This window comes from Mytilus galloprovincialis, chromosome 12 (assembly GCF_965363235.1).
Source record: "Mytilus galloprovincialis chromosome 12, xbMytGall1.hap1.1, whole genome shotgun sequence".
NCBI lineage: Eukaryota > Metazoa > Mollusca > Bivalvia > Mytilida > Mytilidae > Mytilus > Mytilus galloprovincialis.
Genome location: NC_134849.1, coordinates 44663651 through 44685583, shown reverse-complemented (window position 1 = coordinate 44685583; position 21933 = coordinate 44663651). Strand labels below are relative to the sequence as shown.

The 21933-nt window shown below is 31.0% G+C and overlaps 1 protein-coding gene across 1 annotated transcript in view; it reads left to right on the top strand.

Annotated features, from left to right (window-relative positions):
- LOC143053677 (uncharacterized) overlaps window positions 1–21933 on the top strand; it is a 76597-nt gene that overhangs the window by 14268 nt on the left and 40396 nt on the right. The window contains exons 7-17 of the mRNA XM_076226466.1: window positions 335–775; window positions 1446–1556; window positions 2258–2323; window positions 3989–4018; window positions 6108–6280; window positions 7928–8005; window positions 8712–8731; window positions 9307–9365; window positions 10262–10363; window positions 13482–18299; window positions 19648–19821. Coding sequence (XP_076082581.1) covers window positions 335–775; window positions 1446–1556; window positions 2258–2323; window positions 3989–4018; window positions 6108–6280; window positions 7928–8005; window positions 8712–8731; window positions 9307–9365; window positions 10262–10363; window positions 13482–18299; window positions 19648–19821 — 6072 coding nt within the window. The remainder of the gene's footprint in view (window positions 1–334; window positions 776–1445; window positions 1557–2257; window positions 2324–3988; window positions 4019–6107; window positions 6281–7927; window positions 8006–8711; window positions 8732–9306; window positions 9366–10261; window positions 10364–13481; window positions 18300–19647; window positions 19822–21933) is intronic.

Below are 21933 nucleotides of genomic sequence, written 5' to 3'. Positions count from 1 at the left end.
GACATGGAAAAAACATCTCAAGAACAACTAACAGACTTCATAGAGGGGTCAGCCTATTTCAAATTTCAGTCACTGAATTGCCTGACAGTCTTTGACAAGTTTTGAATAGATTTAAGAATCCACTATCAAAGATTTGTCATATTTGCCATTAACAGATCAACACCTAATTCTTATTAGGACAAAGGACAACTAACAATGTACCTAATTAAATATTGTCATACTTCTTTTTAAAAGTGTTTTAGAAATTATTACTTATAAGATGTAATCTGGCAATCACTTTAAATTTGAGGATTGCCACTGCCACATATTCAATTCTTTTTTGTCAATTTCCTAGGTTTAATGACAGCCGGGTCCTCCACCAGTAGGGAGAGTGAAGAAAAGAATGAGGATGAAGGAATTGTTGCTGATGGTAAAAGTTTGGATGACAAACTATCTAAAAAAGATCGTAGATCAGCTAGAATGTCTGGAACTTCAGGTCAAGGGTCAGATCAGTCTGGTGAAGGTTACTATGGTTACGAAAATTCTCAGAATGGTTATGTACAAGTGGTTTCACATCCACGTATTGTGGATTTACGTCAACAGGACAATGATGAGGATCAGCTTAGTTTCGATGAAAACTTTATCAAAGATAGTATGGACAGAGCTTCAAATGGGACTAGAGAAAATGAGGAACAGTACAGGAATGAGGATACAGAGGGAGAAGGCATGGATACCGATAATGGTGAAGAATATGATGAAAATCAGGAAATGTATAGTGAGGATGAAGAAAGGAATGGTAAATATTGACTGTATAATCAACTATTTACTGAAAATTTGTGAAAAAAAAATGAATAAAAAATGAAAATTTTAACTTTTCACCCATACCTATAAAAAAAACCATTGCAATGTATTTAAGATTTGATCATTTCTATATCTGTAAATAGAAATATCTCAATTATATTTTCATTTTGATAAATAACGTTGCATGCATGACTATGAAAAACATGATTTAATTCTATAGTGATAATGGAATTTGCAATATTTGTTTAATGGAAATCTTTGGTCCATTATTTTAATGATATTTAACCACAAAAATTGTAAAGCATATAAAGCATGTTTCAGGTTGATCTTACTGTCAGTCATCTGTTGGCAGATAAAAGCATAACTTTTATATTTATCTTCACTAGTTTCCTTTTTACTTGTTTTTTAAAATATATAAAGTATGATAAAATCAGGTGATAGAATTCAGATAAGCAATTATTAGTAAGATCAATTAAATATGCAGCACATGTGTATTTATACAATTGCATAATTTTGAAATATTTGTTATAGTTTAAACATGTTAAGCATATTTATATTTAAAAATGACAAATGGATTAGACACAAGTTTTTCAACTTAGTAACGTCTTCTCCAAATATTTGTTATGATATAAAGTTGCAAATTTCATTACTTCAATTTCTTCAAGGTACCAATGATTCTAGATCTAGAAGTAGGACAAGGTCAAATAAGAGTTCAGACAAACATGGAAGACAAATACTGACTGGTAGTACCAGAAATAAAGATGATTATAAGGATGGTAATTATTTAAAAGCATTTAGCTCTAATTTAGTATTCTATTTTTGCCTATATAGAATGAAAAAAAATGACAGCCTACGATTTCAAACAACCTGATCCCTTCATATTGTCATTCTTGAGCTGGGCGGTTAAGAGTGCCTTGAAGTTGTGAGAGAAAATACACCTTAAAAGCAACATCTGGTTTTGCACATGTAATTTGAGTCATTCATTCTGATTAAGTTATTGATAGATACGGAGCAACCAGTAGCAAATATTTCATGCAAATTCAGTATGACAACATATTAAAAACACATGATTTTACCTGCTCTATTGAATTGGATAAGCCATGTAGAAATTGCTTTCCATCACACTAATATGCTTTAATTGGATATAAGAAGATGTGCAAATGAGTGCCAATGGGACATTCTCCATCCAAGTCAAAATTTGTAAAAGTAAACTATTATAGGTCAAAGTACGGCCTTCAACATGGAGCCTTGGCTCGCACCAAACAACAAGCTATAAATGACTCCAAAAATGACTAATGTAAAACCATTCAACAGGAAAACCAACGTTCTAATCTATATAAAAATGAGAAACAAGAAAACATTTATGAACCACATCAACAAAATTAATGATAAATACATTTTCAGTTTAACTATTGTTTTAAATTCTCTAGTATATTTATAATTCTAAAGTTTTTAAGTTTTTGTCTGATCTTTTTAGGTGATGGTAGTGTGGTTACCAAAAGCTCAAGTCCAAGCTCCAGAAAATATAACCGACTTTATCAAGGTATGTTATTATATATATCATCTCAATTGCTGGCTAAACTCTCTTTAAAAAAAAGTTTTGAATTTATGTTGTGATGTTGCTAGTCAAAACAATTTTAGTTCAACATCTTACAGATATATTTAAATGGTTTGAAAACTTCAAAGTCTTGACAAAACAATGAGTACCATAATCCTGTCACATTAGAGTTCTGGTCAGCTAAATTAATTTTGACACAAAAGGAGGAAAACGTAAAAAAAAAAAGTTTTTACCATAGTAATTAGAAAATTATTTTGTTTTTCACAGCAGTTATATGAAAATGGAAAAGTATGTTGTGGCTTAAATTTTAAAAATGAAAATTCTTCATGGAATGGATTCTTAATCAGAACTTTTGTTATCCGACCAAAGAGTAAAAGCTTTGTTTTTTTCTTCAAAAAACACAAATTAAACTAATTATTGATTTAGAAGCTTGATTGTGTTTGCTAGGTAAAGCTTATTCTCCAGAGGGGTCAGGTAGTCCTACATCCAGAAGGAGGCTCTACAGAGGTGATTTGACACTCTTTTCCTATACTCTCACATAAATTTCTTTTTTTATTTTTATGCGAATTTTTTATATTTAAATTGTCTATACATGACATTTATAAGTATATTTACACATATTCTCAATCTATTCTATATTCTGTGTTTCAATCAGATGATCAAAATGGTATACTTTCTTTATTTACTTATTACATGCATTGCTATCTATATTTGCATGCAAAGCTAGTTGCAATAAGGATTTGTTTTAGAGAGGACTTTAATTAAGTAGCTTTATGCATGCAACCGTTATTAGCCTTAGAAATTGTACTCCACCTCCAATATTTCAGTGACTATTGCTACTGAAACCCAAACGTTTTGTTTTATAATTGTGGAATTGGGGTTTAAATAAATGGTTTACAATTTTGATTGTAAAAAAACACCAAAATTGAAATTGAATTATGCATTAAAACAAAAAGATGTGTTTGCTGTAAAAACAAAATATAATTTTATTAATGGTAGTCTTGAAAAAAAATAAAAAAACCAAGAGCATTATTTCTATTGAATTTATATTAAGTTGACCCCATTCCTGATAGAAAGGTGTATACTGCTTTATTCTGACATTTCATCTGTATTCATTCAAACAACATTGTTGTATGTCAGACTTATTTCAAGAACTTATATTTATTTTTACACTAGTTGCATTTTGTTGCCAGTTGTAATGTGCAAAAAGTCAGTTGTCATTATTTGTATATTTAATAGATAGGCTTTTGAATTATGTAAGCTTTTATTATTGGGCATGATAAAATGTAGAAGAGCAAGATGCATTCTGTACATTATCTGAATGATCCTTGATAATTTCAATGTTAATTTTAACTCTTCGAAAAGATGATAAAGTGAGGTATATTAAATGACATTGTTTTTGTACAAAAGGAGTTCTGTATTTTCTTCTTCAATGGATACTAAAGTATGTTCATTAAATATGATAAAAGATGAAATTTTAGGCAATGTTAAAAATTCCCCCAAAAGAGATAAAATTCAATTTTTACAAGTTGATTTTTTGTCCTTTCTGAGCTGCAGGCCAATAACCTCTGTAGTCTGTATAGAATGCACCTTGTCTAATTAGTTTTAGAAATAAATTGCATGTGATGTAATAATTTTATACATTTACAGATAGCAGCAGTGGAGATGAATTATACACAAGTAATATATTAAATCACTGGTGTAGTTACTGATGTCTTGTTGGGTTGTTTCCTTAAAAATCTCACTGACCATCTAAAAAATTAAATCATAACTATAATAAAGTCAATTTGGTTAATACATTTAATTTTGAGTTTGGGATGTAAAAAAATATGTTCTAAATTCCAATATACTGTTCTGGACATAAAGCTTTTAGTTTTCGTCATGACTGGCAAATATGACCGTGTCTGCTGAACCCTTGGATGTTACTATGACTGACCTTAATAAGGGCAGTTTGACTGAATTGTGTTTTCTAAATTATAACTTTTGGTGATTGGCAAATCTATACTTTTAAAAATACACCAAATTTCTTCCAATAATTGTTTGTATCAAAATTTGATATAAATCAGATTAGCATCTCAGTATGCAGTTATTTTAAAAACAATTCTTCAGATGGTCGGTGGAGAAAACAAAATCAAGTTGTCACATCAGTCATACAGAGGTTCAAGCTTTCGTTAAAGAGGAAATAAAATAAAAACAAACAAAAAGGGGGGGGGGAAATTATTGAAAGTTCATTATAAGTAAAGATCAATATTACTTAACTATATTGTTGGTCACTGGTTACCATGGTAGCACTTTGAACAAAGATATATTTTGTCAATTGAGGCTGATAAAAATATGTACCTATCTATTACGAAAGATTGAATAGAAATTCAATCTAAAATCAGATGAACTTTTAATGCTGCTTTTAAACACAGTGTAGAGGGGGAACAATATATGAAAGTGACAACTTCATTTTGGACAATTTCCGTCTAAATAAAAATATTCTCTGTCAAAATGTTTTCTTTTTCAGGACTTGATCTGTAACATATATATATAATTCTTCATCTTTTTATAACATATGAACCTTGACCTTTACACTTTTGGTGATGAATCGAAGCACACTTGTGTGTTTATATAATTTATGTTGTTATAACAACCTGTGTAAATACTAATACAATAGTTGAGTGTTTGATTAACAGAATTGAAAAAATAGTTGTGTGATTCAACATAACAAATGTTAAATTCTTAACAATTAATACAGAAATATTCTGTTTTTCCTGTATTTGTTTGTAATGTATTTCTGCTTTTGCAAACAATACATTCCATGTTTTGTTGATGATACCTAATATCTGTGAGCAACTAAGCAAGGCACCTAGTTATTACAGATACGGTTAAACAGGGTATATTGTCAAAACGTTAATTTGAGCAATTCATTTTATATGGAAATGATGGAAATAGAAATTCTATATAATATATTTCCATGGAATTCCATGGAAAAACGTCATGGAAAATATTTTCCATGGAATTCCATGGAAAATGTTTCAGATGGAAATATTATTATTTCCTTTTTTCTCTTTTTATTTTCCATGGATTTCCATGGAAAACAGGTTCCAATACTCCATGGAATTCCATGGAAAAATATTCCATGGAATTCCATAAAGTTTTCCATGATAGATGATGGAAAATCTAGGGATGGGATGTACAAATGTACCATAATTAACATCTAGATAGAAATTTATCTCTTACCAATGCTAGGAGCAGCATGAACTTGCAGTGAAGTGCTGCCTTACTATGACCTTGAGATGTAAAACAGTAGTAAAAGTACTTTCCTATGTTTACATGGAGGTTTGATTCAAGTCAGAATTGGTGGATCAATTATTATGATTTTGACTAGAGGAAGGCGGCAAAAAATACTTCAACATTTATTTGAGAAATGAAGAAAAATTATCATAAATATATTTTTTAGAATTATTTAATTTAAAACCCACAAAAATAAGGAATTTCCTGCTTTTCAGAAAGCAATACTAGATTGAAATGTATGAACAGTATTATTTTCATTTTGTTTGAGCTATTTTAAAACATGCTTTCGGGGAATGCAGATAATAAATAACATTCTAAAACATTTTTTTAGAATCTTACATATATTGTGTTGTAAATTGTTGTTCCAACTATCTGAATGTTCATTTGTGATTTTCAAATGGGATTATGTTAACCAGTAGAAGTAAATGTTTTTCACTCTTGAGTAGAATTTATATTTGCTAAAGTTTAAACATATTATTGTTGATTGCAGCTCCACCTGCATTTAAGATCAAGAAGTCAGAACGCAGAAAGGTCAAAACCTCGTCACCTTTTAGTAGCAACAGAGATTACAATTTGAATCTCAATAAGAAGTTTGAATTGAAAAAGTCTGACAGGAAGGGTACAGAGTTCAGAGAATTCCAACAACATAAAGGAGACTGGAAGGTGATTAAACAGTTTTAAAAATTATGAAAATATTTAGTGGCTGAATAGTGGCTAACTGTTTATAATGGAATTTTATGGGACTGTCGTACAAATAAGAGGTTTAGCTAGCTATAAAGCCATGTTTAATACACCATTTTCTACATCAGAAAAGGCTTGTACCAAGTCAGGAATATGACAGTTGTTAATCATTCGTAAATGTGTTTGAGCTTTTGATTTTGACATTTGATTAGGGACTTTTTGTTTTGAATTTTTTTCAGAGTTTAGTATTTTTGTGATTTTACTTTTCATCATCATATTGTTTTTTTTTAATGAAATAGGCAAGAGTACTGAAAGTGGCTAACACAACTTATAAATCAATCAATTTATTAAGTTTTCAATAAATCTTTTGTCATGCATGCAATATTTGCCTCTGAACATTAAGCAACCAGCAAACACTCCATCAATGATTCTTTTGTACCTAGTTTTTATTTGATGACCAACGTGATTGATATGGTTTAATACATTCGTAAGCAAAACAGGGACTTTTTCATATGTATTCAGGTTGACTGGTGTGGTATGAATTATGAGCTTTGGCAGTTTTCTTCTTCATAAATTCCTGTACGCAAAGTATTATTGTTGCATGATTCTACCTCAGGCATAGATTGCCTTAGCTGTATATAATTTGGCTAAAATTTAAAGAATTTTGGTCCTCAATGATCTTCAACTTCGTACTTTATTTGGACTTTTTAACTTTTTTGGATTCGAGCGTCACTGATGAGTCTTTTGTAGACGAAACGCGCGTCTGGCGTATATACAAATTTTAGTCCTGGTATCTATGATGAGTTTATTTTCTACTGAGGCCTAAAATAAAATATTGTTTGTTTCCCCAATCCCGACCGACCCTGCAAAAACAGTGCTACTCATAAAATTTTATTGTCAAATTTAAGTTAAATATTATTTTATTCATTTCCGATTTTTAGGCTTGCAGGATCGTCCAATGTTGTTCAAGCTTTTTGGAAAAAATAAAAGTATTTCCCTTCCTTCCGACCCACACCTGGCTTGGCAGGGTCGGGATTGGGGAAACAAACAATATATTAATTTAGGCCTGATACTTGGATGGTAACAAATACTGTGGATTCCTTTGTTTTTGTTCATGGATTTAGGAAAAGTTAATTATTTTTTATGGATATTTGATATTGTGGTTGTAACAAAGTTTTTTTTATAAACCTATAGAAAATTTGTAATTTGTTGAATATTCAAATTTGTGGTACACTTGTACCAACAAAAACAATGAAAATTGGCATCCAAAGAATAATAATTTAATTTTGGATGTAATGTGTCTTCTGATTGGCTGTTTTGTTTATCAGCTTATAGACATAATTTTGTCATGTGACCATGACGTCATCAACATTTTTTCATCATTTACTACGGCTTTAAATGGAATTTTGAATTAAATTATAAGGAATGACTGTAATATTTGTTCTGTCTATTCAAAATAACATAAAAAATGTGGTGCACACTTTAAAATAACCCACTACGCTGGTTATTCAGTGTGCACCACATTTTGTATGTTATTTCTTCATAGACAGAAAAAATATTACAGTCATTCCTTAAACAATAAATCCACAGTACTATGAAGTATAATTAATTATTGTTTTAATATTTCAGGCTCCACCAAAATTTGAATTAAAAGATAACCAGAGAGAAGATATGAAATTTTGGAAGGCACCACAAAAGAAAGACCAGGTAATTATATGCTTTAAAGTATTCAGTGATCTTGGTTTGTATCAAACTTCAATATTTCAACATAAAAGAAAAAAGAAAAATTTGAAATGAGATTAAATGAAGATCAAGATGTGGGGTGTATCTTTAAGATCAAGATGTGGGATGTATCTTTAAGATCAAGATGTGGGGTGTATCTTTAAGAGCTTAAATGAACGACTTACTATTAATAACTCATTTCCATGATCTAAGATTCATACTTTTTAGTGCAGAGCTATTGGTTTGTGGTCTTGTTTGATTCCCATCACTTTTCTACTGCCCTTTCCACAATAACTGTCAGTGACGAACAGTTAGGCCATAAAAAAGAATAGGTTTGTTTGCCCGAACCCTACCTACCCAGAAAAAAAGCTGCCTACTCAAATTCTTTTATTGTCCTGATTTGAAGAAGTTTATTTTAATCAGATAGGCATGAAGACTAATTAACATCCGATACTTCAATTTCTTAAAAAAAAAAAAAAAAAAATGCCTACCTACCTACCCACTGCCTTAACCTTGGGTAGGATTTGGGCAAACCAAAATATTTTTAATGTGGCCTTAAGTCTTACAATCAAATTTGGTCATATTTTTTTAGTGAAAAAGGTCTAATGATACGTGTTAAGGAAATTGTAAGTTTTGAAAAATATTTATTATTATTATTATATTTTATTTTACATGGTACTTTATTTTTCAGGGCAACAAGAAAAGAAGCAGGTAAGAGTAAACTTCAGGGTGATATTACTTAAACTTTAAAACATCTTATTTTTCATATTTAATTGGTTTCATCCAAGTATGCTTATCTGGAATAGGGGAGGTAATTGGCTTGTTAACTGACAGCGTACAACCAATTTAAGGTACACAAATTATATATCCTACATTTTGGAAAAGTTGGTATCAATTAATTACTGTAAATTCAGAAATTATTGCGTATATCTATTATTTAGATTTTTACATGTCAAATTTTTTTTTATCAGTTCGGGATAAAATTTATTCTCTGCTGCATTGAGGGATAAAAGACCTTATCAGTGAATAACAGTGGCAGATCCAGAACTTTTTGTAAGGGGGGGCCCGCTCCAGTCACGCTTCAGTGATTCCCTATATAATCAACCAAATTTTTCCCACGAAAGGGGGGGCCAGGGCCCCCTGGATCCGCCTATGAATAAACATCAATGGTGTTTTTCTTATAAATTTTTCTTTACATTTCTGTCCGTAACTGGTTTACAAACAACGTCCTAAAAAAAACCCATAAAACTAAAGACTTTTAAAAAGATGTTCATAAATTATTTTAGATCAAGAAAGACAGAACATGTTTCTCCAGACTCTGGACTTGACAGTGAAAAGTTGGCAGGTAGGTTAATAGTCATTTTTTTGGTACATTTTTTTATCCTGGAAAACTTTTCAAAAAATGTTACGATTGAAATTGATCATAAGTTGTTCTGTATTGTTTGTGATATGCACATAGTTTTGCTCATAAGATTTATTGCAGAGAGCAATATTTGGATTCTGCAACAAGTTTAAAGATTATTTATGAAAGCTTTGCTGGTATTATGTTTGAATTTGTGTCACACATGTAGTTCTATTTACAATAATATTTTAAGTAATGTAATAAATGTTCCCTAGTGGAAGTTTGAATCTCAATCAGATATGATATGTACTTAAATTACTCTATTGGTACACTGTATGATAATAGGGAACCAGATTTATTTTGTAAATGAAAAAAAAAATAAGTGGAAGAAACCAAAATTGCCTGGAATATGCAGTTATACATTGAAAATATGTGCTTGTTTGTAAATGAACCATGTGATGCCTAATAGAATGTCTGTCAATTGGTAATGAATGATAGATGCATTTTCAATATTTATAAGGGATCACTAGCCTGTCAAAACTGAGGTGAGTTCTAACCCTGCTTGGTTTTACTCCAAGCATATTACTGAAGATGGGTCATTGTGTTCTCTGGCCACTCTAGCTGCAACAATTAAACTGGCGGCCGTTATATATCCATGCATGTTGAAAATTGTGTTAAACTTCAATAAAGAAATGAATGTACAGGATAAACCACATGTTGATAAGTGAAAATGTGGTCAACTTTCAATGGTGTTTTTTAACTTTGTGTATGATCTTTTAATTCTTTTACCATTGTTATTAGAATTATAACCCATAAAATCAAGAAAAGTAAGAAACTAGCAATTATAAATACATTTCATTTTGTATTATTATATGTTAATTTGACTATGTTGTTTTTAGAAATGCAGCGGCAGGGTAGTGGTATGACTAGAGTATCATTGTTCACACCTTCATCTGGTAGTGGTTCAAACAAAAACAACAGACCCAACACCCGAGATTCAGGTGCATAGGTGCATGGTTCTTGTCTTTGCTCTGAAATTATCTCCCTTCACATTGAATTGAATTATCTCCCTTCAACTTCAAACTCGGTTATGTTACTGTATTATGATTCTTTTCTGGGCACTGAGAATATTCTTTAACATTGAATTGAATGATCTCTCATCAATTTCAAACTCTGTTATGTTACTGTATATTTCAACACTGTGGATAATTCTTTTCTGGGCACTGAGAATGTTCTTTTACATTGAATTGAATTATCTCCCTTCAACTTCAAACTCTGTTATGTTACTGTATTATGATTCTTTTCTGGGCACTGAGAATATTCCTTAACATTGAATTGAATGGTCTCTCATCAATTTCCAACTCTGTTATTTTACTGTATATTTCAACACTGGATGATTCTTTTCTGGGCACTGAGAATATTCCTTTATAATGAATTGAATTATCTCCCTTCAACTTCAAACTCTGTAATGTTACTGTATTATGATTCTTTTCTGGGCACTGAGAATATTCCTTAACATTGAATAGAATGATCTTTCATCAATTTCAAACTCTGTAATGTTACTGTATATTTCAACACTGGATGATTCTTTTCTGGGCACTGAGAATGGTTCTTATTTCAAATCTGTCATGAACAATTCATTTATTCAATTACTGTGAAAATATTAATATTAGTGTAACTCTTCTTAAGAGTATCAAGGCTGGTACTACAATTACAAGAGTAGAGTCAATATAATAAGTTTCAATATGGACTACCACTGGTAGTCCATATTGAAACTTATTATATTGACTCTACTCTTGTAATTGTAATCACAGATTGTAAAAAAAAATAAACATTGGAAAAATTACTTGCAATCAACATATACTTTGATTTATTGTGGTTTGGTAGAAAAAAGCAAAAATGACATTGCGAATTTAAAAATTTCACTCAAGTGACACATTATCATCAAGACAATTATTGTTGTATTATTTTGTCTTTATTTATAAGATATTTAAGGGTATCAGTTGAGAATGGGAAATTTCCTCCCATTGAATTTTTTGTTCTACTTTTAAGTTGAAGTATATCTATAAAATATGCAGTTTCTTAAAAGTGGATTATTTTTGATTACTTTATAAATCTTCGGCACATCTACCAAATGTCCACACTACTTGAATATATACTATTTCTAACACATCAAAACACATTCCTTCATGATTTGCAAAGTCTGTCTCAGCACAAATTCAAATAATTTTGTTGATGCATGCATTAGATGTTCAAAATTGGTAAAAATTGTTTTTAATTATAATAATTGGTTGGCTGTGAAATATGTTATATATGGTAATTAAAATATATATATACCTTTCTTACAAAACTGTCTTAAACAATCGAAAGGTGTTTTAGCTTAAAAACAATATCTTTAATTAATTTCTTTAATAATTTCATTATTTTTTAGCTCACCTGGACCAAAGGGCCAAGTGAGCTTTTCTCATCACTTGGCGTCCAGCGTCCGTTGTCGTCTGTTAACTTTTACAAAAATCTTCTTCTTTGAAACTACTTGGCCAAATTTAACCAAACTTGGCCACAATCATCATTAGGGTATCTAGTTCAAAAAATGTGTCCGGTGACCTGGCCAACCAACCAAGATAGCCACCATGGCTAAAAATAGAACATTGGGGTAAAATGTAGATTTTGGCTTATAACTCTGAAACCAAAGCATTTAGAGCAAATCTGACATGGGGTAAATTTGTAAATCAGGTCAAGATCTATCTGCCAGCAATTTTCAGATGAATTGGAGAACCTGTTGTTGGGTTGCTGGCCCTAAATTGGTAATTTTAAGGAAATTTTGCTGTTTTTGGTTATTATCTCAAGTATTATTATAGATAGAGATAAACTGTAAACAGCAATAATGTTCAGCAAAGTAAGATCTACAAATAAGTCAGCATGACCAAAATGATCAGTTGACCCCTGAAGGAGTTATTGTCCTTTATAGTCAATTTTAACAATTTTTTGTAAATTTTTCTAATCTTTTACAAAAATCTTCTCCTCTGAAGCTACTAAAAAAAATTTAACCAAACTTGTCCACAATCATCATAAGGGTATGTAGTAAAAAAAATGTGTATGATGACCTGGCCTGTGACCCAAGATGGCCAAAATGGCTAAAAATAACACATAGGGTAAAATGCAGGTTTGGCTCATATCTCTGAAACCAAAACATTTAGAGAAAATCTGCTGTGGACTAAATTGTTCATTGGGTCCAGATCTATCTGCCCTGAAATTTTCAGACCAATCGGGCAACTTGCTGCCCCTGAATTGGTAATTTTAAGAAAATTTTGCAGCTTTTGGTTGTTATCTTGAATATTATTATAGATAGAGATAAACTATAAATTACAATAATGTACAGCAAAGTAAGAGCTACAAATAAGTCAACTTGACCAAAGGGGTCAAATGACCCCTTAATGAGTTATTGTCCTTTACAGTCAATTTTTTACAATTTTCACAAATTTTGTAAATTTTTGTAAATTTTTACAAAATATTTTCCACTGTCACTTCTGGGCCAATTTCATTATAGATAGAGATAATTGTAAGCAGCAAGATTGTTCAATAAAGTAAAATCTACAAACACATGACCAACACCAAAGCACAATTTTGTCATGAATCCATCTGTGTCCTTTGTTTAATATGCACATAGACCAAGGTGAGCGACACAGGCTTTAGAGCCTCTAGTTTTATTTTTCATAGTCTTTTTTAACAATGTGAAAAAAAAAACCACCAAAAATATTGTATGATATGGTTTCCATGCTGACAGTACATGTTTCTGGAATAACCTTTGTCAAAGAGTTTCAATAATAATACTGAAAACTATAAATATAAAAAAGAAAATGTGGTATGATTGCCAATGAGACAACTATCCACAAAAGACCAAAATGACACAGACATTAACAACTATAGGTCACCGTACGGCCTTCAACAATGTGCAAAGCCCATAATTCATAGTCAGCTATAAAAGGCCCCCCATAAGACACTGTAAAACAATTCAAACGAGAAAACTAACGGCCTATATATAAGTTCAACTCGACCTCTGTAAAGAGTTGCATTTATTTGAAAGTCACACCAACATTGTTTTTCTTGTTATAACATTAGGTGCTGTCCAGAGAAGGTCTTTGTTTTCTGTTATCCCACACCTGCCGCCAATTTACCAGGAGTCAAGTGATCACCAGAGTGACTTAGACAGTCTTCATGATGACTTAGTCACTCAATCAGTTAACTATGACATGTACACTAGTGACTTTGACAGAAGACAGACTGACTCAGAAAATGTGTTTGAGAATACAGGAGAATTGGATGATCATTGTATTGACTTAGTCAAAAAGACAAATGATTTACAAAGGGGCAATTTAGGGATGGGGAACAAGGATTTTGATATAAGACAAAATGATTTGCACAATAAGACTGTTTCAGGTAATAAGCAAAAGAATGAAATTGACAACTTGACTAATCTTCAAAATTTATCTAACGCTAGCAGTGAAGAAAGTTATAGTTTTGACATCAAGAGTGGTATAGACAGTGATGTCTCCTACATATCAGAATCTGACTTGGACATGCTAGAAGGGTCTGACTTGAACACGGCAGAATCTGATTTCGACACAAAAAGGTTAGACTTGGGAACTAACCCCTCTGATGTAAATCCAGAGTTCCTAGAAACTTACCATGAGCCAAAAATAATTGACTTGAAACTAACGTCACCTTGTTCTTCAAAATACACTGGTTTAGCAAATATATCCCAAAAAACCAACATACACAATAAAGAAGATACAGAAGTTGATCTTATTAGAATATTTAACAGACAAAAGCAGGAAAATTTGGATAGAATAGGAACTGGCAATAGATCAGATGTTGAAACAATACCATCTGTCAACCTTTTCGAAGTTAATGATGACCTGAAAATAATCACGTCTAGACTCACTTCAACCCCAAGGATGGTGTCAACACCTTATATTTCTTTGGGAGATATTGATATTGAATTTGACTCAGAAACAGACACTATAATTTCAAGCAGAAGTTTATCAGCTACTGATGATCAGAGGAGCATTGATATTTCTATTAGTGGAAACCAGTTTTTAAAGTACAATGAATCTGATGAAAGTGTTCTAATGACTAATGGTAACCAGTCTGTAGACAAGAAACCAGAAAGAAGTATTGGAATGAAGGATGGTAACCAGTCAGCAGACAAGGAACCAGAAAGAAAATTTGGAATAAAGGATGGTAACCAGTCAGCAGACAAGGAACCAGAAAGAAGTATTGGAATGAAGGGTTGTTACCAGTCTGCAGACAAGGATTCAGCTAGGAGTACTCAAATAAGTAATGGAAATCAGTCCAAAGGCAGAGAATCAAATGAAAAAATGTTTGAAAATGCTTGGAAGAGTTCTCCAAAGCATGTAAAATTTAAATCTCCAATTGATGAAGTTAATAATTTAAATGGGAATCTAGAAAATGGAACCAAAGATTTCTTAAATGCAGAAAATATTGAGATAGAAATTGCATGTAAACCACAAAGGAGCAAACAGAAAGTTAAAAGGAAAAGAGAAAGAGAAAGCAAGAAAAATAAATTTGAAATTAGTATTGATAATGGAGATACGGATATTCAGATAATTAACAGTGGAAATACAGTTGAAAAGAAAAAGAATGATTTAAAAGATTCAGGATTTATTGAAGAGGAATCAAGCACACCAAGATTGAAACAAAAATCAAGTAGACCCAAAGAGCTCATGGACAAAGAAGTTCATTTGAGAAATGTTGGGGAGAAAGATTTGGAAGAAATCAAACCTACAATGGAGAACATTTTAAAAGCTGAAATAGAAAGTGATGACAACCCAGAAGAATGTTTTGATTATGAAAATTCTTCAGATAAAAACCTATATAAAGAAAATGTGGAGTTAGCAAGTCAATCTAGATCTAAATATAAACAACGACGAAGAAGAAAACATAAAAAGCGTAACAAACTTTCTGTGGAAGATGATGATAAAAATAGGTTTAGTGCTTCAGAAATTGATAAAGTTAGTAGATTGGAAGTTACAAATTTAGATGATACCATTGGTAGTCGCATCATGAATGAAAAGTTTCTTTCATTACCCCTGCTAAGCACCAAAAATAAAAGCATGGCTGAGGATTCTGCAGCTGACTATACCAGCGATGTTAGTTCAGAAGATGAACTGATCAGTGTCTTCAAGTTACCAGCAGTGCAGTTGAATAATGATGGAAAAAGTACTGAAGAAGTTGAGGAACAGCAACCTCCGGTCAAAACATTCCATAAACAGAAGAAGCAACATAGAAAAATTTCAATCAAAGCAACAGCTTCTGTTGTAGAAAATGATGATCAAGGTGAAAACAAATATGCCATTTCTCCTGACAAATTCATAAAAGATGAAATAGAAGATGATGATGAAGATCTGTTAGTGAAAGGCAGATTTAGAGATAGAAAGAAAAGGACAACGAAGAAAGAAAGTCTTCCAATAGAAAGTGCAGATGATAAGAGTCATCTAATTCAAAATTCAAATGACAGTGACTTGAAAATAAATGACATCTTTACCAAAACAGATGATTTTGGTGTAATTGCAAGTGATAGTGATTTGAATGAGATGATTGACAGTGAAAAAGATTTAGATCATGTGATCAGTCTTCCTCCAATCAAAACCATGGATTTTGTAAGAAATTTACAGGATAGTGAAACCCGGAATGATGTAGAAAGGAAGAAAAATATGTCAAAATTGACAAAGGAAAAGAGACAGAGGAATAGAGAGAGGAAAAATAGAGATGAAACAGTAAAAGATCGTCAGAAATTAGATTACCAAAATGTTTCTTTGGATGTAAAGGAAGAAAACTCTGATATTAGCAATGATATTAATGAAACAGAATCAGACAAAAATGTTTACAAAATTATATCAAAACCAGAATTTGTAACAAGTAAACACATTTTGCCAGAATTTGATGATCAAAATTTAGGTATTTCAGCTGAAATTGAGGGTCCTTTAACTGATGTGAGAAAAGTTAGAAAAAAAGATTTGGAAGAAATCAAACCTACAATGGAGAACATTTTAAGAGCTGAAATAGAAAGTGATGACAGCCAAGCAGGTTGTGTTGAATTTGAAAATTCACCAGATAAAACGCTATATAAAGAAAATGAGGACTCAGCAAATTACTCTAGATCTAAACATAAACGTAGACGAAGAAGAAAACATAAAAAGCATTACAATCTTTCTGTGGAAAATGATGATAAAAATAGGGTTAGTGCTTCAGAAATTGATGAAGTAATCAGATATGAAGATAAGAAGCTACAAGATGCAAATGGTTTTGGCAACATAAATGATACATTGCTTTCATTGCCCCTGCTAAGTACTGAAAATAAAACCATGGCTGAAGTTTCTGCAGCTGACCATACCAGTGATGTAAGTTCAGAAGATGAACAGATCAATGTCTTCAAGTTACCAGCAGTGCATTTGAAAAATGATGGAAAAAGTACCGAAGAAGTTCAGGATGAACAACCTCAAGCCAAAACATACCATCAACAGAAGAAGCAACAAAGAAAAATTTCAAACGAAGCAACAGCTTCTGTTGTAGCAAATGATGATCAAGGTGAAAACAACTATGCCATTCCTTCTGACAAATTCATAAAAGATGAAATGGAAGATTATGATAAAGATCTGTTGGTGAAAGGTAGATTTAGAGATAGAAAGAAAAAGAGAATGAAGAAAGAAAGTATCCCAATAGAAAGTGCAGACCAGAGAGCAAATGACATCTTTACTTTAACAGATGATTTTGTTGTAATAGCAAGTGATAGTGATTTGAATGAGATGATTGACAGTGAAGAAGATTTGGATCATGTGATCAGTCTTCCTCCAATCAAAACCATGGATTTTGTAAGAAATTTACAAGATAGTGAAACCCGGAATGATGTAAAAAGAAAGAAAAATATGTCAAAATTGACAAAGGAAAAGAGACAGAGGAATAGAGAGAGGAAAAATAGAGATGAAACAGTAAAAGATCGTCAGAAATTAGATTACCAAAATGTTTCTTTGGATGTAAAGGGAGAAAACTCTGATATTTTCCATGATGTTAATGAACCAGACTCAGACAAAAATGTTTACAAAATTATATCAAAACCATATTCTGTAACAAGTAAAAACATTTTGCCAGAATCTGATGATCAAAATTTTGGTATTTCAGTTGAAATTGAGGTTCCTTTAACTGATGTGAAAGAAAATTTGTCTCATGGAAATAATCAAAATGGCATTATTCATGACTCACCATACGTTGATCAAAGAGACTTAAATGAAATAAACCAATTAAAAGTAATATCCCCAAGGAAACAAGTTAAACAATCTGATAATAAGGGAATAAAAGATTGTTTGGAAACTAAAAATGATAAAACGGTTGATGAAATTGATAGAATATCCTTACCATCAGTTACCAGTAAAAGCAGTAAGTCCAGAGAGGTCGAAAGGATACTGGACGTAGAGGAGTTTGAAAGAATCTCCTTACCATCAGTAAAAATCACCAGCTGTGAACCTGTAGAGGTTGTAAGTCCAATGTCAAATAATCAACAACCCAGTCAAAATCTTGCAAGGAAGTTTTCCTTTGGAACTTTACCAAATATTACGAAGAAAAGGAATTCTTTTCCAACACAGCCATTGAAGAAACCAAAAGTTAAAAAGCAGTCATCAAAATATGCAAAAAGTAAACAAATTTTAGAGGATAATCCTAAGCAGACGTTCTTGTTTGATTTGCCTAATGAAATAAACCATAGAGATTTTGAAGAACAGGGGGATGTTTCTTTAACTGATATAAAAAATCCAAATGACCTTGACATTAAAAACACTACTGAACAAAACCTTCCTGTGGGAGATCACTCTGGTAACTACAGGGTACCAGACAGTCAACTTACAAACAGACCAATCAGAAAAGGTTTTACTTGTGTGATTTTTGTAAAAGTATGGAATGAAATTGATACCATGAATCATTATGCAAAATAAAAAGAAATGATTTGAATTACAAAAATATACATTTTGAGGATAAGACTTTTTGATTCCTTTTACTGTTTTAGTATCAATATTTATTCCATATGGTTTTAAATCACAATATGTGTGGAAGTGGTTTGATTTTTTTGTTGGTTGAAAATCATTGAAGATTTTCTTTTCACTTTGAAGGTATACCTGTACCTTTATCTTTAAAGTAATGGAAAAATACAAAAAATCTGTTTTTTTTTTTTTTTTTGAGTATATACTTTTTTTACCGCCTTTAAAGTATTTAAATACAATTTTTATAGAATGAGTCAAGAAGGGGCAGACAACTTTTTCAAAGGGAGACAATACAATAAGATAGATGTGAAAAGAAAGTCTTCAAATTTTGTCATGGAACACAAAAACTGTCACTAAGCATGTCCCGGATGTGATATAATGAAAAAAATACTAGATCTAAGATAAGATTGAAAAAAAATGAAAATATAGTGATTGAGAAAATCTTCAGTGAATTTATAGATCAAAATTGAAACCATTTTCATGCATAAGTGAGTTGAAAGATATAATGAAGACCCTCCCGTTGAAATTAATTTGGAAAATTTTAAACAATCTTATGGAAATAGAGATATACAGTTACCAAATAAGAGTAGATTATTTTTTTTATCAATTATCATAAAGTTACAAAAAAATCCTCCATTGATAGTAAAAAAGAGTCCACCTTGCATTTTTTCTTGTCAGCCCTTGAGGTACGGAACTTATATTCAGTATCAATTATTTTCAGTGTTTTAAGAAAAATTTTCCACACAGTTTGAATGAGAAATCTTTTTATGGTTTGAAATGTCTAATTTGTTTTATGGACATCTTTTGCATGTTGGTTGTTGTTCACAATTAGACAGACCATACACAATTACATTATATACTTTATATACAATTTATAGATCAGTAAAAAGAACAGGTTTAATTCTATGCATATTATAGATATTTAATTGGCACTTTCGAATATTTGTTTTAAGTTATTAGCGTTATCTTTTTTTAGGTATTTGCTAAAAAAGAAAAGTTCATATTTTATATTAGATAATATTAATTTTTTTGTTTAATATTTGACAGACGGCAAATTGTTATTTACTTTTATATTTAATTTATTTTCGTAAGACAAATGAATTTAGTGATTAAAAACCCCTTTAAAGTAAACGGAATACAGTAACAATATATATGGTGTAACTGATTCAAATACTTTAATGTATATGTATTTTAAAGATGAATTTAAACTCATAAATATAACCTGTTTAATTAAGGTCTTGAAAGTCGTCCAATGACAAAAGAAAGAATGCCCATGTTTCAACGAAAACCAATCATGCATGAAAATGACAACAAGCAAGAAAGACAACATGATGATATCAAATCCCAAATGGAAACTGCCACTGATATAAATGAGTCAATGAGTCCGTCAGAATCATGGATTAGTAAAGGTTAAACTTTGGCATGGATTTTTTTGAAATATTTTTACACTCTTATTTTTCTTTGTCACCATGTGATTGGTCATTTCACTCTGTTCTGATCTTTTTCTGCAAGTTATTTTTTTGGCAACTTTTTTGTAGAATTTTAAAGTTTGCTTGCATGACAAAAACTTTTACGAGGAAAAAAATGACAGAAAATGTGAAAAATGTACCAATAAAGGTAAAACAGAAGGCACAAAAAATGAATTACTTTAAAAACTAAAAAAAAATTAATATAATATGAACATTTGAATTGGTAAAAATTTGAAATTCATTTCCTACACTGATTTTTCCATCACAACCAAAAGTCAAATTGCATTTTTAATCTCAGACAGTTTTGTTTGCAAAATTACTACTTGTGATTCTCCTGTTGTCTTCTTTCTTAAAAAAATACCTCTATCTGCATGGTTGTGTAAGAGTTATCTTTCTTGGGAAAAAATACTTGTGTAGTTTTTGCAACCTTGTGCAAACACATAAAATAATGTTTGAAAAGGTATAAATGCTAATTATATTCAAGGGTGTGTTTAGTGTATCACTATTTCTCTAATTCTTCGTCAATTTATCCCTTTCTGCAACCATTGTATAAAAAAATTTAATCAACGTTTGGTTTGTTTGATCTCAGTTCTTCATTGGTTAAAATCCGATTATGACATCGAATTGTCTTGTTTTCCTCTGAATTTCCTATTGTGACGGCATGAAAAAAGGCGACCATGCCTGATGACATCACATAGAACACCACATCTTTTTGCAGATCAGTCGCAAAGAAGGAATACGTTTGCCTGCGTATTGTTTGAAAATCATTAGAGAAACAGATTCTACAACCAAATCTTGTGTAATACGATATTTATCCACTCTCGACAGTTCAATTTTAAATATTTAACTGTCTCGAGTGGATAAATATCGTATCACACTCGATGCAGTGGTAGAATCTATATGCAACTCCTTGTTGGAATAAGCCATAAAGAAGGGGTTGCTCATTGTCTTGTTTCCTCTTATCTAAAGAATAATCACTTCTGACTGCAGAGTTATCTTTCTTGAAAGCCAAAATTGTGTTGTTTTCATCATTGTGGTAATGTGTAAAATAAATGATAATAGGAGTCTTACAAAGTTGAGTACAGTTTACTAAGAACTAGTACTTTGTTATTTGGTCAATTTCTTGATTGAAATAACCATGTTGACATGTTTATTCATTGCTTGTTATCGATGAAATTTTGTAATAAAATTGAGAATAGAAATGGGGAATAGTATATTTTATATTGTGACCTTATTACAGTATGGGTTTGTAGTGATAAAAACTTGTCCCCTGTCCTTGCAGATATGTTATGGTTTTAAGAGCTTTTTAAGATCTGGTATCCACCTCCACGTACTTTCTCAATAACTTCTTGCACTTAAGAAATCTCACCAATTATTTTGGAAAATTGTGATTTCATTTATTATGACATAGACATTTTGTTTCCTGGTCTCAGTTGCAAAAGAACTTCTGCAGAACCACAGATAAGATTGTTTGTGTAGAAGCTGGTGTCCGTATTTGAACACCTAACAAAGTCGTAGCATTATGGGCAGCAATTATACCTTGGAAACAGGGTAGAGGAAAAGACCGTTTTTGAAGAAACTGTATATAAAATATAGGTTGTTTGTAAAACAACTAAAATTGAAAAAAATAGATTATGTGTAGACACAAGTGAAGCAAACTACAGTACAAATGTTTGGTTTTTGTTGGTAAAAATGATTCATGTGACTTCTGAATTCTATGAATGAACAATTATCTCTACGGAATCACCTACAACTGACAATAATAGAAAATCTATTCATGTAAATTAATTGTTACATTGAAAGTAATATGTGATTTTTTTTTTAATTCTGTCATTTTTTTCAGAGTTTTGAATTTCAGATTTTACAGAAAAAAAATATCATTTTATTAACAGCATTTACATGATAAATCAATTCTGAAGATTTGCATAGTTGTGTTACAATTAGATTTACTTGTTATTGTTGATAATGTTGCATTATTTAAATTTACTATTTTAGAAAAGCCTCTTTTACATCTGTAATTTTTTTAACCATGAACTTTACTATTTGTAATAT